General features: G+C 35.4%; 2 protein-coding genes across 3 annotated transcripts; both read left to right on the top strand.

Annotated features, from left to right (window-relative positions):
- Positions 1-361: 361 nt before the first annotated feature.
- CPSF100 (cleavage and polyadenylation specificity factor 100) lies at positions 362-10,700 on the top strand. Its single transcript, XM_011086121.3, has 18 exons — positions 362-639; positions 1,528-1,696; positions 2,884-2,980; positions 3,508-3,634; positions 3,727-3,845; positions 4,252-4,346; positions 4,425-4,576; positions 4,977-5,034; positions 5,121-5,228; positions 6,020-6,272; positions 6,643-6,827; positions 7,379-7,471; positions 8,260-8,358; positions 8,903-9,034; positions 9,126-9,170; positions 9,561-9,728; positions 10,211-10,285; positions 10,390-10,700. Exons 1-18 carry the CDS (start codon positions 491-493, stop codon positions 10,486-10,488), a joined length of 2,223 nt encoding a protein of 740 aa, XP_011084423.1. The 5' UTR covers positions 362-490; the 3' UTR covers positions 10,489-10,700.
- A 1,258-nt stretch (positions 10,701-11,958) lies between these two features.
- Positions 11,959-19,009, top strand: LOC105166678 (Pectinacetylesterase family protein). Of its 2 annotated transcripts, none has more exons than XM_011086120.3 (13): positions 11,959-12,532; positions 12,682-12,764; positions 14,419-14,548; positions 16,404-16,483; positions 16,839-16,925; positions 17,040-17,164; positions 17,280-17,340; positions 17,509-17,562; positions 17,659-17,736; positions 17,845-17,950; positions 18,087-18,235; positions 18,474-18,591; positions 18,663-19,009. In XM_011086120.3, the coding sequence occupies exons 1-12, from the start codon at positions 12,400-12,402 to the stop codon at positions 18,576-18,578; spliced, it is 1,191 nt and encodes a 396-aa protein (XP_011084422.1). In that variant the 5' UTR covers positions 11,959-12,399; the 3' UTR covers positions 18,579-18,591; positions 18,663-19,009. The 2 variants fall into 2 exon arrangements, with proteins under 2 accessions (XP_011084422.1, XP_011084421.1); XM_011086119.3 differs by having other exon boundaries at positions 11,960-12,532; positions 18,658-19,009.
- The last annotated feature ends 528 nt before the right edge of the window (positions 19,010-19,537 follow it).

Genomic DNA, 19,537 nt, shown 5'->3' on the forward strand with positions numbered 1-19,537 from the left:
CACTGGTTGATGTGTTATAGATTTATTGTAAGTTAATCAAAATATTTTAAAGTACTCTTGTACATCTTTCATATGCTAAAAGTTTTATTTGACATGTAATAAGTTTATAATAAGTTAATTGGGGGTAAATATGAATTTTCATACAACTTTGATGAAATACTTAAAAGTACTAAATGTACTTTTTTAAATTATAAAAAATTTATGTATAATTACATCAAATTTCAGACGATTGTTGCTGTAAATATGTCTTAATTATATCATTTCTGGGCTTTGGTGTTGACTGATGACCCGGCCCAATACAGATTCATCCGAATTGAACCCGAAGGCAGGGTCCAAATTCACCATACGTCGCCGTTGCGAGCTAATATTCGGGTTCTAAAACCCTGCATTTCTCTTCTTAATTCCCCTCCACCACCGGAGCTCCGTCGTAGAAGTGGGACGAGTTTGTGAGCAGAAAGGATAAAGTTGTTGAAGAAAAGGAAGCGTGAGAATGGGGACCTCAGTGCAAGTAAAGCCGCTTTGTGGAGTCTACAACGAGAACCCACTTTCGTACTTAGTCTCAGTGGACGGCTTCAATTTCCTCATTGATTGTGGTTGGAACGACCATTTTGATACATCGCTTCTCGAACCCCTCTCCAGGTGTTTAATTTTTACATCATTATGTTTTCTTTTATTTGTTGCATGTTTTTTGCAGTACTTTACGTTGTGGCACTAGCCGATAAAAGAAAATTCTTGTTTTGGAATGATAGTTGATGGTTATTGGGTGTTTTTATGGACATCTATGGATTTTTGGTTTAGGAAGTGCTTGTAAGCAAGAATCTGGGTTGGGGACCCGTGGAGTTGGGTGCATTGAGTAAATGGGATTATACGGAGGTCAGGGGTACGGTGTTCACAATGTTCATTTGCGGTGTTAGAGTTCGGATTTCTAAAATTTATTCTTTCAGTATTAATTTCTCTCAGTTTAAGTTTAAGGTACATGAATTCAAGCATCTAGCAGAACCTTTTGAGGCAGGTCAAGTAAGTTGCAAATGTTGATACTTATGTGAATCTAAGTCAGATTCACCAATCTGTGGAATGTACCTTTGACATATAAAATATCATGCAACATGGTTGAATGCCACTGCAGGTTGCTGGCTGTCAAGGTGGAGTTATATGTAATTTTAAAACTTAAAAAATATGGAAAAATTTAGATTTGAGGAGACAAATTTGGTTCAACTATGTATACAAGCCACAGATGTAAACATGCTAGTAAACTTGCTCCTAAAGATGTATTTCAAATGGAATGAAAAGGCTGTAGAAGCTGTATTAAGTAGCAAATTCTGACCAATCTTAAGGATCTTACTTTCTAGCAGAATTTCACTTCTCACACAAATGTAGTTCATTGTTTATAATTGGTTGCTGGTCGCAAGAAGTTGGTTTGAGTTTCTGAATGAGTTTAAGAAGTTTCGAAAAAGAACAGAGCTCTTATGTTTTGGGTACTGTAGCCACTTCAATGTTGTGTGTAAGTTAGCTTGCTTTGGTGATCAGGGTCGCTTCAACTGTGGATGCTGTCTTGCTGTCACACCCTGACACACTTCACCTTGGTGCTTTACCCTATGCCATGAAGCAATTTGGGCTTTGTGCTCCAGTTTTTGCAACTGAACCCGTGTACAGATTGGGCCTTCTGACCATGTATGACCACTATCTGTCTCGAAAGGTGAAATTTTATTCAGGGAGTTTGATTTCTTTGAGTCTGCTTGGTGTTCCTTTCCCGTTCTTTGGCCCACTGTTTAAATCTAATGACCTAAGACATTTAGAATGTGAAGGTTATATAGCTTAAGTTAACTAAGATGCAAGAAATGACACTTTTGAACAGTATCTATTAGTCAAATTGTTGAAGTAGTTGAGAGCCACTGACTCTGAGGTTCTCTTACTTAAATTTACTCGAAGGATTTTTAATTTACTCATGTAATTTTGATGGATTGTTTCATTCTCAAGGATCGCAGTGTCATTATTCTAGTTACAATTTTTTTTCCCTACAACATTTTGATGGATTTTTTTATATATGATGTCACAACTCGCAAATGGTTTATCATAGAAGCTATGAAACTTGTTTGAGATAATTACATTGAAGTTCCACAAATAGTTCCTAACAGGATCCATCAAACTTGTTTGTGATAATTATACTAAAATTTGGTGAATAGATTTATATTCACTTATTCTGTAAGACATTTGTGGTCAGGTAGGTCTGTCAAATCTAGCATTTAGTTGTCTATTGCTATAGATCGCCGTTGTTATTTCATGGTAAATCAACCAACTACAGCTTTGTCCAAAAACATATGTTATGGTCCTGCAGTTGGATAAATTGACTCATTCTATACCTTATTTCTTTTTCAGATTTTTTTGCAAAAGAAATTGTAACAAAAAATGAAGAGTATGCCAGCATGGAATGAATTATGCAAATTATACTTCTTTTATTTAGTCCCCACAGTGTACACAAAAATAGAAAGCAGTAGAAGCTCATCTATTCTAATAGGATCGGCATGGAAACTGATGATGATAACTAATTGTTGATCTTAGTTGAAAAAAGAATAAAACTGAACTAAATCTTCAATGCATAGACTGACTTGTTATGTTGTTAATGGTGTTGAACACGCATCATGTCCTCACTTGTAATTACTTCCTTTCTGTATCTCCTTTGAAAACTGATAGTACATTGGTCCTGGCATGTCATTGGAATGTTGATGAATTTCTAGTCTGGAATGTAATTTCTCTTGTAACCCATTTTATTGATAAGTTTATTATTGGATGAGATTGTCATTTTCTACACCAGTTGTTTGTTTCAGAGCTTCTCGTAATTATGATATTTATTTCAAATATTTAACAGCATCTGCTTCTTTTCAGCAAGTATCAGAGTTTGATTTGTTTACACTGGATGACATCGACTCTGCGTTCCAAAACATTACCAGATTGACCTACTCTCAGAATTATTATATGTCTGGTAAATTTTCTTTGTGTCTTCTGCATAAATTTGTAAATCAGAAAGTATGAAAAGTTTGCCTCTGTTGTGTTGTTCCTATTATCGTTGTGCATTCTTTATTTCTTTTAGATATTGTAGGTCAGAGCTCTTTTCTGTATCTCTGAAATTTTATTTTTATTTTACCTCGTGGTGGGGTGGGGGGCGGGAACATGTCATTTTGTAACTTCTTTATAGTTTATACATGTACATTGCTTAGTGATAACTAAGACCACAAGCTGCAGATCTTTCTGCTAGAATTTGCATCCTAGATAAGCTTTAGGTTGATCTCTTAATTTATTACATGCCCCTTTTCCTTTGATTCCTTGTTGAATCTTGGATTACACTTGTTGTCATGCATTTTTGGTAATATTTGAGATGACAACAATTATTCATTTAGGTGACTCTTATAGATATAAGAGTACAGCATCCTATGCATGATTAAAGATTCAGATGTGACTTATCTTTTATCATGCATCTTATGTTTTTCCTATCCTATGAACAAACACTAGGAAAAGGAGAAGGAATTGTAATTGCTCCACATGCAGCTGGTCACCTTTTAGGGGGCACAGTCTGGAAGATAACAAAAGATGGGGAGGATGTAATATATGCTGTTGACTTCAATCATCGAAAAGAAAGGTGGTCTTTCTGGTGACTGCATACAAGCTTATTTAGCCCAAAAGTGGAATTTACAGAAGGGAAAAAGCTAATTCGATGTTTGTTTCCCTCAGGCATTTGAATGGGACAGTTTTAGAGTCTTTTGTACGCCCTGCAGTTTTGATAACAGATGCATACAATGCTTTGTTAAGTAATCAGCCTCCCAGACGTCAAAGAGACCAACAATTTCTAGGTAATAGTATAAGTGAAGTTTACTATTGCTATATTTGTATAATTTCCATTTCCATATCCTTTTACAAACTCATCCAGAGCTAGCTATATTTATTTACTAGCAGATTATCATGATTTCGGCCATGTGTGGATTCAATATTCCACTTGAAACCCTTGAAAAAATACATCTTTTTTAGTCCTGTAGGGAAGCATGGGTTAAGTGCATTTAGTTGCAAATAAGGGAGATCTGCCAATTATTCTTATATTCAATCAAATCAGAAACTTTTCTTAAAGTTTCACAAAGGAATTGCTGTTCATTTTCATTCTTCTCCATGGAATCCATATCCAGTCAGTGCCTAATAAAATTTGCAATTCATTGGTACATTTTACGCAGCATGAGTTCATTTCCTTATTCTTGTGTGTTTTAGATGCCATACTGAAGACACTGAGAGCGGATGGAAAGATATTACTACCTGTAGATACTGCTGGTCGGGTGTTGGAGCTAATTTTGATACTGGAGCAGGTAAGTTGACTATTATGAGAGCTTCTATGAAGGTGGTTGTGTATCCGTCTCTGATGTCTATCAGTACAAAAACTGCAGTATTGGGAGCAGCACCACTTAACATATCCTATCTTCTTCCTGACATATGTTTCATCAAGCACGATTGATTATGCAAAGAGCTTTCTTGAGTGGATGAGTGACTCTATAGCAAAATCCTTTGAGCACACAAGAGACAACGCTTTTCTTTTGAAGTAAGAAGTATTTCTGTTGCAGTTTTCAATTGATTGCTTAGAGTGCATTTCAAGCATGTAGAAAGACCTGCACAGTGCAGGGCTAAAATATTCAAGTTGTCAAATCGAACAATTCTAACAACATCCCTAGTGAAATAGTGCCACTAACTCATGTTTGCATTTCCATATCCCCAAGATCCAGACGTTCTTGGGCCTAGATGTATGCTCTTCAATGTATTTACTGTTGCAATATGGTCTGACTCTCCTAGACACTTGGTCAATGAAACTTCACTGTTCAGATAGAGCAATGGTGAAACTGAATTTGGTGTTTTCAGTGTCGCTTGTGGTACTCCTTATATCGTGTTCTGCTTTGTGAACTTGTGATGGGTTCTCATTAAGGATGTTATGCAAAAAATTACAGACATGTAACACTTTTGATCAACAAGAGTGAGCTTGAAAAAATTCCTGATGGCCCAAAGGTTAGGATATGTAATCACTTAATCATATCATTTTGATGACTTTGTGGTTTTTTTAATTCATGATTTCATTAGCATATTTTGACCAGGTTGTATTAGTATCCATGGGAAGTTTAGAGGTTGGATTTTCTCATGATATTTTTGTTGAGTGGGCTGCTGACACGAAGAACCTTGTACTTTTTACTGAGAGAGGCCAGGTTTGTTCTGATTCTTATCAATGATCTATGTAGCAATTTAAGGGGATTTTTGAATTATGATTTGCAATTGAAGGTATATCATCATGTAAACTAATTTTCTTTGGTAGTTGTACCTCAAGCGCCATCAGAAACTCATGGTTGATCCCTTGGCTTTGATGGCAAGGAAAGAGGGGACAAAGTTCTTAGTATTCATTAACGTTAAATGTTTTCTCCTGTCAATGCTATTTTAGGCTGGGATGAATTTTCCCTAAAGCATATGCTCTATTATGTTGTAACTTTTATTGGCATTATCTTGGTCTCTCCAATTTAGTGTCTTTCTATTTGCTTTTGTAAAAAATTATAGAAATGCATTGAAATTATGTTGACTATAAAGGTAAAATCCTTTAGTTGATGCTTTTGGTATTTTCTTGAGGGGCTGGACTTGTGCGGCTGTAAAAATTATTTACAGCTCTGCAAATATCTTTATGCCTTAACATTTTTTTAGTAATCCTTCTCTGTTCCTTTTTAAGATAATCATCTTTTGACTTCAATGAAAATTTGCATTTGTTGTTGGATATGTCACCAAATGATTTTAGCTGTTATCCCCCACTTTTTGAAAAGGTTTTATTTCTTTGTTATTGTGAGTTCACCTATTAGTACTCAAAGAGGGTCTTTCCAAACTTAAGAAGTTAGAATCTAGAAATCGAAATTTTGCACATCATCTAATATAAAAAAATGGAAAATGTTGAGGGAACTATTGTTCCGAATACCTTTCTGCTAATGTAACCTTTCCCTGATTTCTTACATTGTAGTTTGCCACATTGGCACGCATGCTTCAGTCAGATCCTCCACCTAAAGCTGTTAAAGTTACCATGTCAAAGAGAATCCCTTTGGTTGGAGAGGAGTTGGCTGCTTATGAAGAAGAGCAAAATCGGAAAAGAAAGGAAGAAGCTCTTAAAGCTACTCTCGTGAAAGAGGAGGAATCGAAAGCATCTCTCAGTGCAGAGCTCGCTGTGGGTGACCCCATGGTTACTGATGCAAATATCAAACAACCTTCTTCAAATGGTATTCTTGACTTTTCTTCCCACTTGCTAATTCACATGCTATACTTTTCTTTTGCTGATTCATATATAGTCTAAAAGATGTTCATCCTGTCTTTCTAATTGAATGAATCCATGTGAGGAGAAGAACATCATTTAGCAATCTAAACACTTGTCTGACAAGAAACTGAGAAATCTAATGGGATCAAAAGCAGGAACAAGAAATTCACACAAAATGAACAATCTTCCTTCTATTCTTTCCTGAATTGCTTCCTGAAAATAAAAGATAGGAGACTTAGTTCTTGTACTGGTGCCTGAGATCCTTTGCCTTCTATGAGAAGTATGTCTGTGTTGTACTGAAATGACGGAAAATCAACTGTGCTTACTTCTTGCAGCTGCTGGTTTCCAATATGGAGCATTTAGGGACGTGTTCATTGATGGATTTGTTCCACCACCATCTAGTGCTGGCCCCATGTTCCCCTTCTATGACAACTCCTCCGAATGGGATGATTTTGGTGAAGTCATCAATCCTGATGATTATATAATCAAAGATGAAGACATGGACCAGGCATCTATGCCGGTGAGTTTCTGGTGTATATTTTACCCTCTATAACTACTAGGCATTTATATGGTGATGTTTTATTTCAGAATGTGTGTAAGTATGAGCAGAGAGAATTTTTTACTTGGGAAATTATTGATTCAAGAGACTTGAGGTGAATACCAAGACATCTTTGTTGCTGGCTGTGGAATGTGATACAAGAAGAGGACTGAGCTGATGATATTGAAACAAGGACAATGTGTAGCTTTATGTCAACAGTGGTCAAGAACATTAGATGCTTGTTGAGATTATGTATCAGTTGATTGTTGAATGATGCATGGTAGGTACCAAAAATATTAAAGGACATTAGAGGACGGGGGTTAAGAGAAAAGAAAGGTCCGCTAAATGGATGGTTATCAAAAGCAAAGAAGGGAGTCATGCTTGAGTAATTCTAGGAACTTGGCCTATTACATGTTATTCACTTTGGCCTTTGTGTTTTCCAACCTTTTTTTTTCAATTCTTTTATTGTTTAATGAGATAAATACTCTCCTTGTATTCTTGGTGGAATATATCTTATGATGCCATTTTTCTAGGTTGATGGTGACCTCAATGGGAAGCTTGATGAAGCATCTGCAAGTTTGATACTTGATACAACGCCATCAAAAGTAGTATCTTCCGAGCAAACAGTATGTCCAACCTGTCTTTGATTTGTTGAATGCAATATAGCTAGCCCGGCTAAGGCTGAATTTGTTCTTGTCATGGTGAAATATCACTGTTGCAAAAAAACATTTTAGTGTCTGACAATATTACATCACATTTTTTTCGCATTGATCTCCCCTGACTAGAATATTAAGAAGAGAAGTGATGAGAGTATATATAATCGAATGAATAAAAAAAAATTAAAAATCATGAAGATACTAAAAATGAGGGGGGAAATATTTATCGTACCTTGTATGCCATCTTATTGGTGCCCATGGTTTTTCCGCGGGTAGGTACAATTTCAAGCTGCCTGTTTTCAGGTGTTTGAAGTGAGAATTTTCAAATGCAGTGAAGATAGATTGGATTTTGAAACCAATGTGGATTTTCAGAAATATTTTATATTTTATCTGGGCTAAAGTCTTAGATTGCCTACTGTATATTACATGATCATATGATATTGCTAAATAGAGATTTGCATGACTTTTAAGAGTTGACCTTTATGATTTGCTGCACATATTAGTCTCTCTCTCTCTCTTTTGTCTAAGATTCATCAGCTTATAATCTACCACTACATGCTAGACAGCGGTCTCTTTTGTCCTCATTTTGTGCTTATACAGTTGTGGAACAATTATTCAGTGACTTGTCTTGTGTTACTGAGCAGTCCTTTTGCCTGTCTGCTAACTGCAGTGGTCTTTTTCCAGAATTTCTGAAACCTCTTATTTCTTTGATGTTCATGCTGTGTTTCCGTTGGATGTCATGCTTCATCCAAATGCAGGTTTATGTCAAGTGTTCTTTGGTCTATATGGATTTTGAGGGCCGTTCTGATGGCAGCTCAATCAAAAAGATTCTTGGCCACGTTTCACCATTAAAGCTTGTGAGTTAGTTTTTGTCCTTTTGACATCATTCATATGCCTTTATATCTTTTATTCATAAGGATATTTATATTATGTCATCTTTTGATTGTAATCTGCTGAGTTCACACTGCTCACCATGAGTATACTTGTCAACTTTGTGCACGGACTGTGGCATGCGTTGACGAGTACAATAACAAACCAGGAATATATGTGGTTACGGTCTTTATTTCATAAGAAAATAGACTGAAGTTGTCTGCATATGCACTAAAGCACCATGCTATATGTGCTAGGTTTACTGCTTAAAAATTGAGAAGAGAAGCATCTGCAAATTGTAGCAAATAAACTTCTCTTAAGTAGTTAATTTATCTTCCTGTCTGCTTGGCATAGAGCATTAGTACTTGCATATTATTGGGACAAAGGTGGCAATTGAGAAACTGAGATCAATCTGCATTTGGTACTCCTATTGAATATACTCCGTGATGTTTTCTCTCTTCAACTATCTAAACTCTGTTACAGATTTTTTATTGAGTCTAATCTGCTGCTACATTGTTTTCTGCCTTTGAGGTCTTGGTGCATGGATCAGCGGAAGCCACCGAGCATTTGAAGCAACATTGTTTGAAAAATGTATGCCCACATGTATATGCTCCTCAAATTGAAGAATCGATTGATGTCACTTCAGATTTGTGTGCTTATAAGGTAAGCTTCACAATGGAACCACATTTTTGTAGATAAATAGTATTTGCCTCGGAAATCTGGGACAGATCATGTTATTTATTTTGTGATATAGGTTCAACTCTCTGAGAAGTTAATGAGCAATGTTCTGTTTAAGAAGGTATGATCTTTGTATCTCTAACGTGATGTACCTCAGTCTTTACCATTAATGTGAATGCATGTCATGTTGCCTCCTAATACACTGCATGTGTCAGGGAAAATTTGATTTGATTGAAGAGCTGTGGCTCACTTCCAGCTGAAAACTCTTGATAGTTTAAAGCAGAACATTCGGTTAAACTAGTCACTTGATCTTCAGAATATAGAGCACTAATTTTCTTAAGTGTATTGTACTTGTATTCGCAAAATAGTTAATACATGCCAGCTTATTGCTCAGCTGTGTTCAGTAACATCACCAAAATCAAGTTCAATGACTAACACATTCAGCAAACCATATACTTGAGATGTGTTCTCTCTGTATCTCTCTAATCTAACTGTAAGATTCTTGTTATAGCTTGGTGATTATGAAATAGCATGGGTTGATGCTGAAGTAGGGAAGACAGAGAGTGGCACATTGTCTTTGCTTCCTCTTTCAACTCCTCCGCCACCTCATAAAACAGTCTTGGTGGGGGATATAAAAATGGCAGATTTCAAGCAATTTCTTGCAAGCAAAGGAGTCCAGGTATTTTATTTTATTTCTTTTCTTTTCTTTTTTTCTTTCAAATTACAGTCACCCCTTCCTGTGCCTCATGCATGCATTTACATGAACACTGTTCTTCAATATTTCAATGGAGTGGGCAAGCTTGCCTTCAATGGCCTTTGACGGGAGGGATGGCAATTACTCTAGGAGACGTTCATGTTGATGCCATTCCCTTAACAGCTAGCAGACCCTTTCGGTTACACCTTTTGTTTTAATACCACCCAACTCTAACTCTTTTAAATACGACTATTATGGAGCTCCATTTTTCCGTTCGAGTTTCCAACTCCATTTAGATAAGGTTGTTGCTCTTTCTTGTTGGGCATCCCTCGGAACTAAATGATTCTGTGAATTTAATTCTACTCACTTTATTTGCTCATGTGCTTGTCTTGTGGGTTCGGACATCTCTGGCTTGGCAAAATATCTGCATTCTCAAGTACTTACCAACAGAAACCCCGATTTCTCAGGTGGAATTTGCCGGTGGGGCCTTGCGTTGTGGTGAGTACGTTACCCTGCGGAAAATTGGAGATTCAAGCCAAAAGGTCGGTCTCTTTTTCAAGATTTTCTTTCACTAGCCATGAAAATTCACTTTTTTCAGCTTACGTTAGTTCCCCTAACTTTGAATGTTCCTAATGATTTTCCTTAGGGTGGTGGCAACATTCAGCAAATCATCCTTGAAGGCCCCCTAACAGAGGAGTATTACAAAATCAGGGACCATCTGTATTCACAATTTTATGCACTTTAGATCATAGATCAGACTACTTTCCATCCTCTCAAGAAATGCAACACATGCCTACCCACCCCTCTGTTGTAATTTGTTAGTCATGTTTCTGTTGTAATCTTGTCACATTATCATAGCGATTTTGTCCAAACAGGATTGGATAATCCACATTGATGCTGAAAATGTTCAAGAAAATTAAATGAGAGAATTGACATGCCATGAGACATTAAGGGCTACCTTTTTTGCACCTAATATGATGTTGATTATGATATAGGGGTGTGATCTTGAATAGCAAAACATGAAAAATACAACCATTAGTTAGGTCACATGTGCTACCCACATGACCTAACATGGTTGGGGAGCTTAATGATATTCTACATGTCTGGATCTGGCAGTTGAAAGTGTGTGATCTGTGTGAAACTTATTCAAGTAAATTAGGTCTCAGAATCTGGTGCAGCAATTGATATTGGATTATGCTTTCATTACTTATGTAGGAAATACAATTGTTGTAATTACGATAGTGTAATTTACTCACTATTAGTAAATTGAGAATGTTCATGTGAATAATATAGTCCATCAACATTCAGATCACACATGACTACGTGCTGATTTAATTGCTTGTAGCTTTTGTGGGTACAAATTTTGTATCGGCAACCTTGGACTTTTTTGTATTAATTTGAGATCGCGGCTGAATCCAATTCTAACTGTTTTGTTTTTTTTTTTTTGACCAACACCAAACTATATATTAATAACAATAATGTAAAGGTTTTACATAATAGTTATTACATATAAATCCATTCGGAAGACTAATGGCTAGTACAAAAATTTCATTACAATTTATGTAGATGGTGTTATGAAAATTGGAGGCTGACGTCTGTTTTGGTAATAAATCTACAAGTTGAGGAATTGAGTGGAAGTCTTAGAAAAGTGGTGGAGTAATGGGGTGAATGTAATTGTAAGTGAGAGTTATCTTGAAAATACAAAGTTGGTAAAGGTTGAATTATGAGAAAGCAGTGGTTAACAACCATAACTGACTAAACTTACCTAATTAAACCTCACATCTCACACCAATTCACGCAACCCTCATTTTTCCAAATAAAATCAATTTGATTCCCTCAATTTTTTTTAAAAATAAACTACTTCTAAAATACACATTTAATCTTTCAATCAAAAATAATTAATTAAAATCATATCCCTGTTTTCAGAAAATAGGCCCTTGTTGAGGCCATCCGCTTGCCCAACTTCCAGTTTCTTTTATATGTCAGATTCAATTTTCTATTATAAATTTATATTGTATGAACGTACTCGTACTGACACTGCAATTATTATATAAATTTCATGTGCATGATACATATATATATATATATATATTTTTTTTTTTTAAAAAAATTTAATGCATGTAAACCATTTATTATTACAAGAATGTGTAATAATAAATTGAATTCGGCCTCACCCACACCTCTTATAAATACCAAACTGGCCCCCAATACTTTCCATAACTAATAATTCCATTTATCACATTCTGGTTTTTCCTTTCCCTCCTCACTCCTCTCTCTCTCTCTTCTCTTCTCTTCATCTCATCTGCATTCACACTATTTCATCCTCTCCAATTCAAACCCTTTATTCCTCTTTTTCAATCTGGGCTCTCCAATTCATTAATTCATTTCTTCATCTGCTCACTCAAGAATTCCTGGGATTCCTTACCTTCCTAACACACTCGTCTTTGGATACGCAATTCATCCAAGTGCCTGCACAAAGCAGATTTACATTAACTTTTCCGTGATTGTTTTCATAATTTCATCTAACTTCTTACGGATTTCTCGCAAGATCCAGACCCCTCTCTCTCTCTCTCTTTCTCTATATATATATGTGTGTAGTCTTTCTTCGTCTACAATGAAACGTTTTCAGTAGCTACTTTCGGGTCGGGAAGTGGAAATGAATGCAAACGCAATGGGAGCTGCAATAAGCTTACTGATACTGCTAACATGCGCGCCGCGGAGCATTTACTCGCAGGAGCGGCGTCTGGTGAAAATGACTCTCGTTCGAAACGCTTCGTCGATCGGGGCATGTAAGTGCATATACATACATATATATACACGATATTCCACCACTAAATGCAAATTTGATGAGCTTTTCCTTCCTTAATTATCTACTATTCTACTTCTCCGATCAATAACAGCTAATTTGTGTTTACTCACACAAATCGTCTTCTGTTAGATTGCTTGGACGGAAGTCTGCCGGCGTATCATTTGGACAGAGGATTCGGGGCGGGAGCGCGCAACTGGCTTCTGCAGTTTGAGGTAATTTCGGGTATTCCTGGGGGCACAAAGGGGCAAAAAGAAAAAGATTCTGCGTGCAGGAAACATGCACGCAAGATGGCCTTCTTTTTACCTTTGTGGGGGCAAAAAGGGCAAACGATTTCTGCCTGGAATAAATGTGGTTTCCTTGTTTTGTCCATCAATGGTCTGCCAGTGCCAGCCATGTCAGTCACAGTCCTCCCCCACCTATATACGCTTGACACGCCACTATTTCATTTTCTATGTCTCTTTCTTTTGTTTTCAAGGTTTTATAAGTCGTTCAATCCATTCAAAAAATGTGTTTATTTTGCATAATATAAGTTTATTTTTAATTTGAAAGTACGATACTAATTAGATAAATTAAATTATTTAATTCAAACCATTTAAATAAACATAGTATAACTAATATAGAATATTTTTTTTTATCATGTCGCACAAATAATTTATATTACAAATTAAACAAGGCCTTATACCTAAGGTTTTTGTTATTTTGATGGAAAAAGGAGTTTGAAATAATACATAATTCAATTTAGAAGAATAATAATTATGACTGATTAATTCTATGTTTGGATCCCTTTACTAATACGGGGATTGTGTTGATGGAGTTATCTAAGAACTATTTAATGGGGGTAGTGTGTAAGTATTCCTATATTGATGGCGTATAAACTATGTTGACAGGCTAATGTGTAAGTATTTTTATAAATAATTTATAGGATAATCATGGTGTTCTTTTTTGAATTTTGATATAATTACGCATAAATTTCTACAATTTAAAAAATTAAATCTAATATTCTTTATAATTGTTTATTCAATAAATGGATTTATATTAGTAAAAATTTATGAAATTTACCGATATCAATAAAAAAATTGAACAAAATCTGTTTATCCCAAATTGATTTATTACATATTTATTACATATTTATTACGTGTCAAACTTTAATTAAATTACCATTTATACGCTTATATATGTGAGAAAATATATCTTTAGTCAAATAAGAGTAGTTTGGTGGTATTACAAGATAGTTAATTAAAATTTTTAGAGGGCATCATGAAATCTAATTATTGCGAGAAATATTTTGTTTTCACTAAATCTCTTTATAAAGCATTATCCTAAACAATTTGGTTCAACTCAATGGCACATCTTTGTCAAATACCCTCAAATTTCCCGTTGCCTTTATCCAATTGGAATGATGTTTAATTCTACCTGCAAGTGGGAGTAATCATATATCATGTAGCGCGGTCCATAGTTTGTTCCTGCGATGTTGAAGTCAGCAACTCATTTGCGGCTAAGAGTTCTGATTTTGTGGTGGCCGGTATCTTTCTGGGGCCACCCCCCAGCTGCTATTATATATGCTTTTATGAATCAATTTCAGTCTTCTAAGTACTCAGCCACTGGAAATGAATTGGGGTCATAGAGACAACCTTTTTTCAGGAAAAAGGTCATCATTGCACCATTTAGTTCTTCTAAAGAATAAATTAATTAATCATTTTCCATTACTCACTTTAATGATTGACCGACACAACCAACATTTTCCGAGACGAAAAAGGACCCGTTGTACGATTCAAAGTTTGAATGATTAGTGATTTAAGTGGTGTGTGAATGGGTCATACGTCGTTCCAGTTCATTGATCATTTGACGTACTCACGAACATTACAGGGTGGTGGGTGGTGCAACGACGTCAAATCCTGCTTGGAGAGAGCCGCCACTCGCCGTGGATCTACTCGTTACATGAGCAAGGTTGAGGTCTTCTCTGGCATTTTAAGCAACAATGCCTCACTCAACCCCGGTATGTATACATATATATGCCCTCTCACCATCAGTGTCTTACTTATTACTATATTTATTTATTTCTTTTAAAATTGTTTACATTATGAAAATTTATAATATTAATTATCAATACCTATAACAAATTCTAATTTTAACTATTGTCTCAAAAAAAAAAAAACCTACACATTTATTAATAGGATTAGGAAGTTAAAATGCATAATCTCACAGTTATATGGCCCTTGATTTATCAATGTTATTAATTGAAAAATGTATATCCAGCTGTATTAATACTACTAATTTACTTTTTGATCTTTGTTGTTGTGATTATGTCATGTTTAGGTGATTAATTGACGAACAATTATTCTTGTTAGATATTTTTCTGGGTTGTTGATTATATCCCGATTTGGTTTGAGTCATGTTGACATTTAATTTGATGTTTTTCCTTTTTATTTCAAGAACAGTGTTTCTGTAATTTTTTTAAGTGAATTACATAGCAAAAAATTAATTTGTCAGAATATTATACTTTTGTGAGTAATCTCAATAAAAGATATTAACTAACATCAAGTTCATTAAATCAAAAGTAACATGTGGTAAATATATACATGATTAATGTCTAATTTAAATTTTCCTTTAATCAAACATCTCAGATTGTAGTTTCTGATAAATTATAGATCGAATTTCATCCACAAGTTTGTGCTAATTTTTTTTTAAATTCTTATTCAGAATAAGATTCAGTTAAATCCGACCATTGTGTTTTTCAAACTACACATATTGACACTATTAATTCATTAGATACGTATTAATTTAAATTCGACTAGTGCAGATCCAATTTCCCCTTCCTCACGTTGTATGTTATTACAGTGGTCCTCTTTCCACGTGAAATATGCTAAACTAATAATTATGCCTAGCACAGACAGACAGCCCTGCACTGCTGTATTTCCTTGTAGCACTCCTCAATTTCCAGCTTTCGGCAGTTCCCTCCTCACCTCTGATTTGTCTTCAACGGGCCATGCTGCCTATGTACGTAGCTTTATGTATCTTATTAACAGTATAAAGCAGGAAAAGACGAGAAAACAATGGTCATCGAGGTCACTTTCTGTGACACGGATATTAATGACCCTCTTAATTTCCTTGATATACGAGAAAGAAAAAAAAAACAGTTAGATGCCCATTTCTTGACTCTTTCATATAATGCCAATCATACTGGCTGTGTTATTAAATGTTCCCCCCACCCCACCATATATATATATATATATATATATATAGAGAGAGAGAGAGAGAGAGAGAGAGTAGTCATGTCATTGCCTTGAGTGTGGTCACCGATTCCATTGGACGACATGAGTTAAGCCAATATACATTTGCAAATTATAGACTGACTTATAGCAGATTCTTGTGTATTCTTTTAGCAGCATGCTCTTCTTTAGTTGTGCGCTTCTCTCCCTTCACATGCTCTTTTTATGGGTCTAATCTGGCAGATTAATATTAGATGAGAGTTGCAAAAAGATTATATTTTTATGTGATTTTACACTATTGTAATAGCAGTTGGTCGAAAGTTATTTGCTATCACATCATTAATTTAATTAGATGATAATTTTAGAGTAAACCAGACCTATTTGTAACCCGACTGATTTAAGAATGTTGTCTCCCTTAATTTTGTATAAACATGGTTTAGTTAAAATACATGCACGCTTCTTGGTGTTTTTCAAGCTTTCCAAGTATTGTTTGAAGAACAATAGCACACCAATGCTCCCTCTATACTTGCTAAATAACTAACTGCAGCAACATGTTAATCATTGTCAGAAATGTTTTTTTTTCCCTCTAATTATTAGAAATCAGTATGGCAGCAATTTTCACCTTTTCATAAAAATGGGCAGATTTTTACAACTGGAACCGAGTAAAGCTAAGATACTGCGATGGCGCCTCGTTTGCTGGCGATGCTAAGTTCCAGAATGGAGTAAGTTGATCACAATCTTTGTTTTTATAATATGTTTTTATGCAATAGCATCTCGTTTTTACTACTAAAACAATATCCCCAGAATGGGATATCTGCATGGCCAGAAGTTGCTTAGTGTACATTAGTTGAGTTACTGCATCTCTTCAAATTCTATAAGTTGATTACCTTAATTTTGATTTCCTTTTCTAGTATTAGCAATGCTAGACATGTTTTCGCTCTAATGGTTAATCCTTCCACATGGACTTCCCAGTTTCTCCTTTCAAAATTTTTGTTTCGTTTGGACAAAGAGTGTCTAGCTGAATTAGGCCGTGCTTATTCTTGACTCGGAAACTTTCCATTTTGAATTGAACCACAGACATCATTGCTTTATTTCAGAGGGCAAAGAATTTGGCAAGCCATTATTCTTGATCTTCTCCCAAAAGGCTTGGGCCAAGCGAAGAAGGTGATAAGTCTTTTAACTTTAGAATACAAGCACTCTTTAGATGTTTTTCAGGTGGTGAATCAACCTCTTCTTCGTCCTCTGACCACAAACAGTTTTCTCCTTCAAAAATTTCAGGCTTTGCTTTCTGGTTGCTCTGCTGGTGGTTTGGCTACTTTTCTTCATTGTGACAATTTCACCAGTTATTTGCCCAAAAATGCTAGTGTAAAATGCTTGAGTGATGCTGGATTTTTTCTGGATGCGTAAGTTCTTTCGCATGGAAAGAAAAATTTAATGTTAATGTCTTGATTCCTTTGGCCCTTTTCTACATCTGATCCTTCATAATTTATTTCAATGACATTTTGGCAACCCTTGCAGAAGGGACATAAGTCTGAACCACTCCATGAGGTATTTCTACAACAGCCTCGTTACCCTGCAGGTATACCTACCCTGTACATGAATTCAGGATCATATGACTTTACACCTTCTGCTATTAAGTGCTCGACATAAAAGAAATGCACAATCAAACTCACTCTGTGCCATAGGTTAATTTGTTGTTGTTGCATTGATGTAGTTCTGTATGTAGTCTGAGAAACTTAACTGACAGGGTGCGGAAAAGAACCTGAACAAAAATTGCACAAGTTCTCCTTTTCCTGAACAAGTATGATGTCTTTCGCAAGTGTTCCATTCGTCGTATATGAAAAAATGAGCTATATATCAGAGGAAATAACTCGCCTTACCTCGTTTTACTTTGCAGTGTTTCTTCCCCCAGTATGCATTACCGTATATCAAAACACCCTTTTTCATCTTGAACTCAGCCTATGATGTGTACCAAGTAAGATTGTTTTCTCGTGATCTTTTTTACTTAGGAAGTTAACAAATGTATATATTCTTTGTGCTTGTTACGCCACACCAGTCAAATAATAGATCTCTGTATTCACAGTTTCATCACATATTGGTGCCTCCTGCTGCTGATCCTCATGGGCATTGGTATCACTGCAAGCTTAATCCTTCAGCTTGTAATGTGGTCCAGATAAATACTTTGCAAGGTTCTAACCTTCCTGAATATTAGTTTTCATTCTGTTCCTCTATTGAGTAATTTTACCAAATATCACACTTTATATCGTCTTTGAGAATTGTTATATTCGGTTGAAACATCATTAACACATACATTAATTCTCCCAGGATTCCGAAAATACATGCTTGAAACATTGCGGCCTTTCTTTGTTAACTCAACTAGAGGAGGGATGTTCATAAATTCTTGCTTTGCTCATTGCCAAAGTGAATTGCAAGATACTTGGTTTGCTCCTGACTCTCCCAGAGTGAACAATAAGGTTTGTGAAGTCATTCTTCCTTGTCTGGTGGCGTGCTTTACTTGGCTAGTTTTCCGAATATCTACTTCATCATTTGTCCCATGTAACTAAGAATGAATCTTTCCCTGCGTGACAAACATGGTTAAAACCACTCAAATTCACACAATACAAATGTTTGGTCCGACGGTTGAGTCCCTGTATGTTTTCGACTATATAGCAACTTAGCATCTTACTGAATGTTTACTCGACCATTTTCCAGACCATCTCAGAAGCTGTTGGTGATTGGTACTTTGGGAGAAAAGTGAGCAAGGAGATTGACTGTGCATATCCTTGTGACAATACTTGCCATAACTTGATAGGCTGACATTGAAATTCAGGTACTTGTCCACCATTGTTGGTTATGTTCTTATTACACTGGTAAACTAATTCAAATTATGTTCCAGTGCAGAGATTCTGGACAATTATACAGGTTAGAAGCATAGAAGGATATTCTTTTAACAGAGGTTTTCACTTCTCCAAGGATGCAGCTGGAAACTTGCTGGAAAAATAAAAGGTCCCAAGAAAGTATAGAAAGAAAATCCAAAATTTAGGCCTTTCTAGGTTTACAAATGCTACAGATCATTGGAGCAACAATGTTTGACGTGCTACACGAAATTTGGCAATACATACATAGTGTTTGAAGAAGCTTTGATCCTCTGGATAGTAACAGTAATAGTTTCACCTCTTCTTTGTTGGGCAAATGATGTTAGAAACTTTTACTTGTTATCTTACAGAATCTATGTTTGGAGTTGGATCTGTAAGGCTGTGTTGATGTTAATTCAAACTGAATGTCGAATGACCAGCAGCCATGAATCCATATATGAATGAGAAAAACATAAGACTCAAGGAAGGGCATTGAAGTCAAATTTAAAACAAAGAAGAAACTAAAAGAAGTTTGAAAACCAAAATAAAACATCAAAAGATAGACGACCCACTACTAATATAATCCAAAGATCAGGGGGCCACATTAATTCCACTTTTTGCAAACTGCTCAATATTATAATACAAATGAATTAAAACAACAATTTTTATAATAGATTTATCAACAACTGGAAAATTAAAATTGGAGGAATATTCTTTAAAAGAAGATGAAAAAACCGAAGTCTTCATTTTTTTATATAGAATTATCAAAAAAATCCTACAATTACTTAAATTAAGGAATTTTTGAATTTAGGAAGATATATATTTAAATATGATTTGTTGTTGTTTGTTAAGTTAACTAATAAAACCTCTTGGTGGCAATTAAAAATACTTTTACATAAAGAACCAACCAATCAGATCTTC

Source organism: Sesamum indicum, linkage group LG7, assembly GCF_026168435.1.
Source record: "Sesamum indicum cultivar Baizhima isolate 11 linkage group LG7, ASM2616843v1, whole genome shotgun sequence".
NCBI classification, from domain to species: domain Eukaryota; kingdom Viridiplantae; phylum Streptophyta; class Magnoliopsida; order Lamiales; family Pedaliaceae; genus Sesamum; species Sesamum indicum.

What these genes read in the sequence shown, in the direction of transcription:
- CPSF100 (XM_011086121.3), top strand. Translation starts at nt 491, where the DNA reads ATGGGGACCTCAGTGCAAGTAAAGCCGCTTTGTGGAGTCTACAACGAG. An exon ending in TCAGAATTATTATATGTCTG is followed by an intron (nt 2,981 to 3,507) that starts GTAAATTTTCTT and finishes AACAAACACTAG; the next exon opens with GAAAAGGAGAAGGAATTGTA. An exon ending in TTTTTACTGAGAGAGGCCAG is followed by an intron (nt 5,229 to 6,019) that starts GTTTGTTCTGAT and finishes CTTACATTGTAG; the next exon opens with TTTGCCACATTGGCACGCAT.
- LOC105166678 (XM_011086120.3), top strand. Translation starts at nt 12,400, where the DNA reads ATGAATGCAAACGCAATGGGAGCTGCAATAAGCTTACTGATACTGCTA. An exon ending in GCTGGATTTTTTCTGGATGC is followed by an intron (nt 17,165 to 17,279) that starts GTAAGTTCTTTC and finishes CAACCCTTGCAG; the next exon opens with AAGGGACATAAGTCTGAACC. An exon ending in CAGCCTATGATGTGTACCAA is followed by an intron (nt 17,737 to 17,844) that starts GTAAGATTGTTT and finishes CTGTATTCACAG; the next exon opens with TTTCATCACATATTGGTGCC.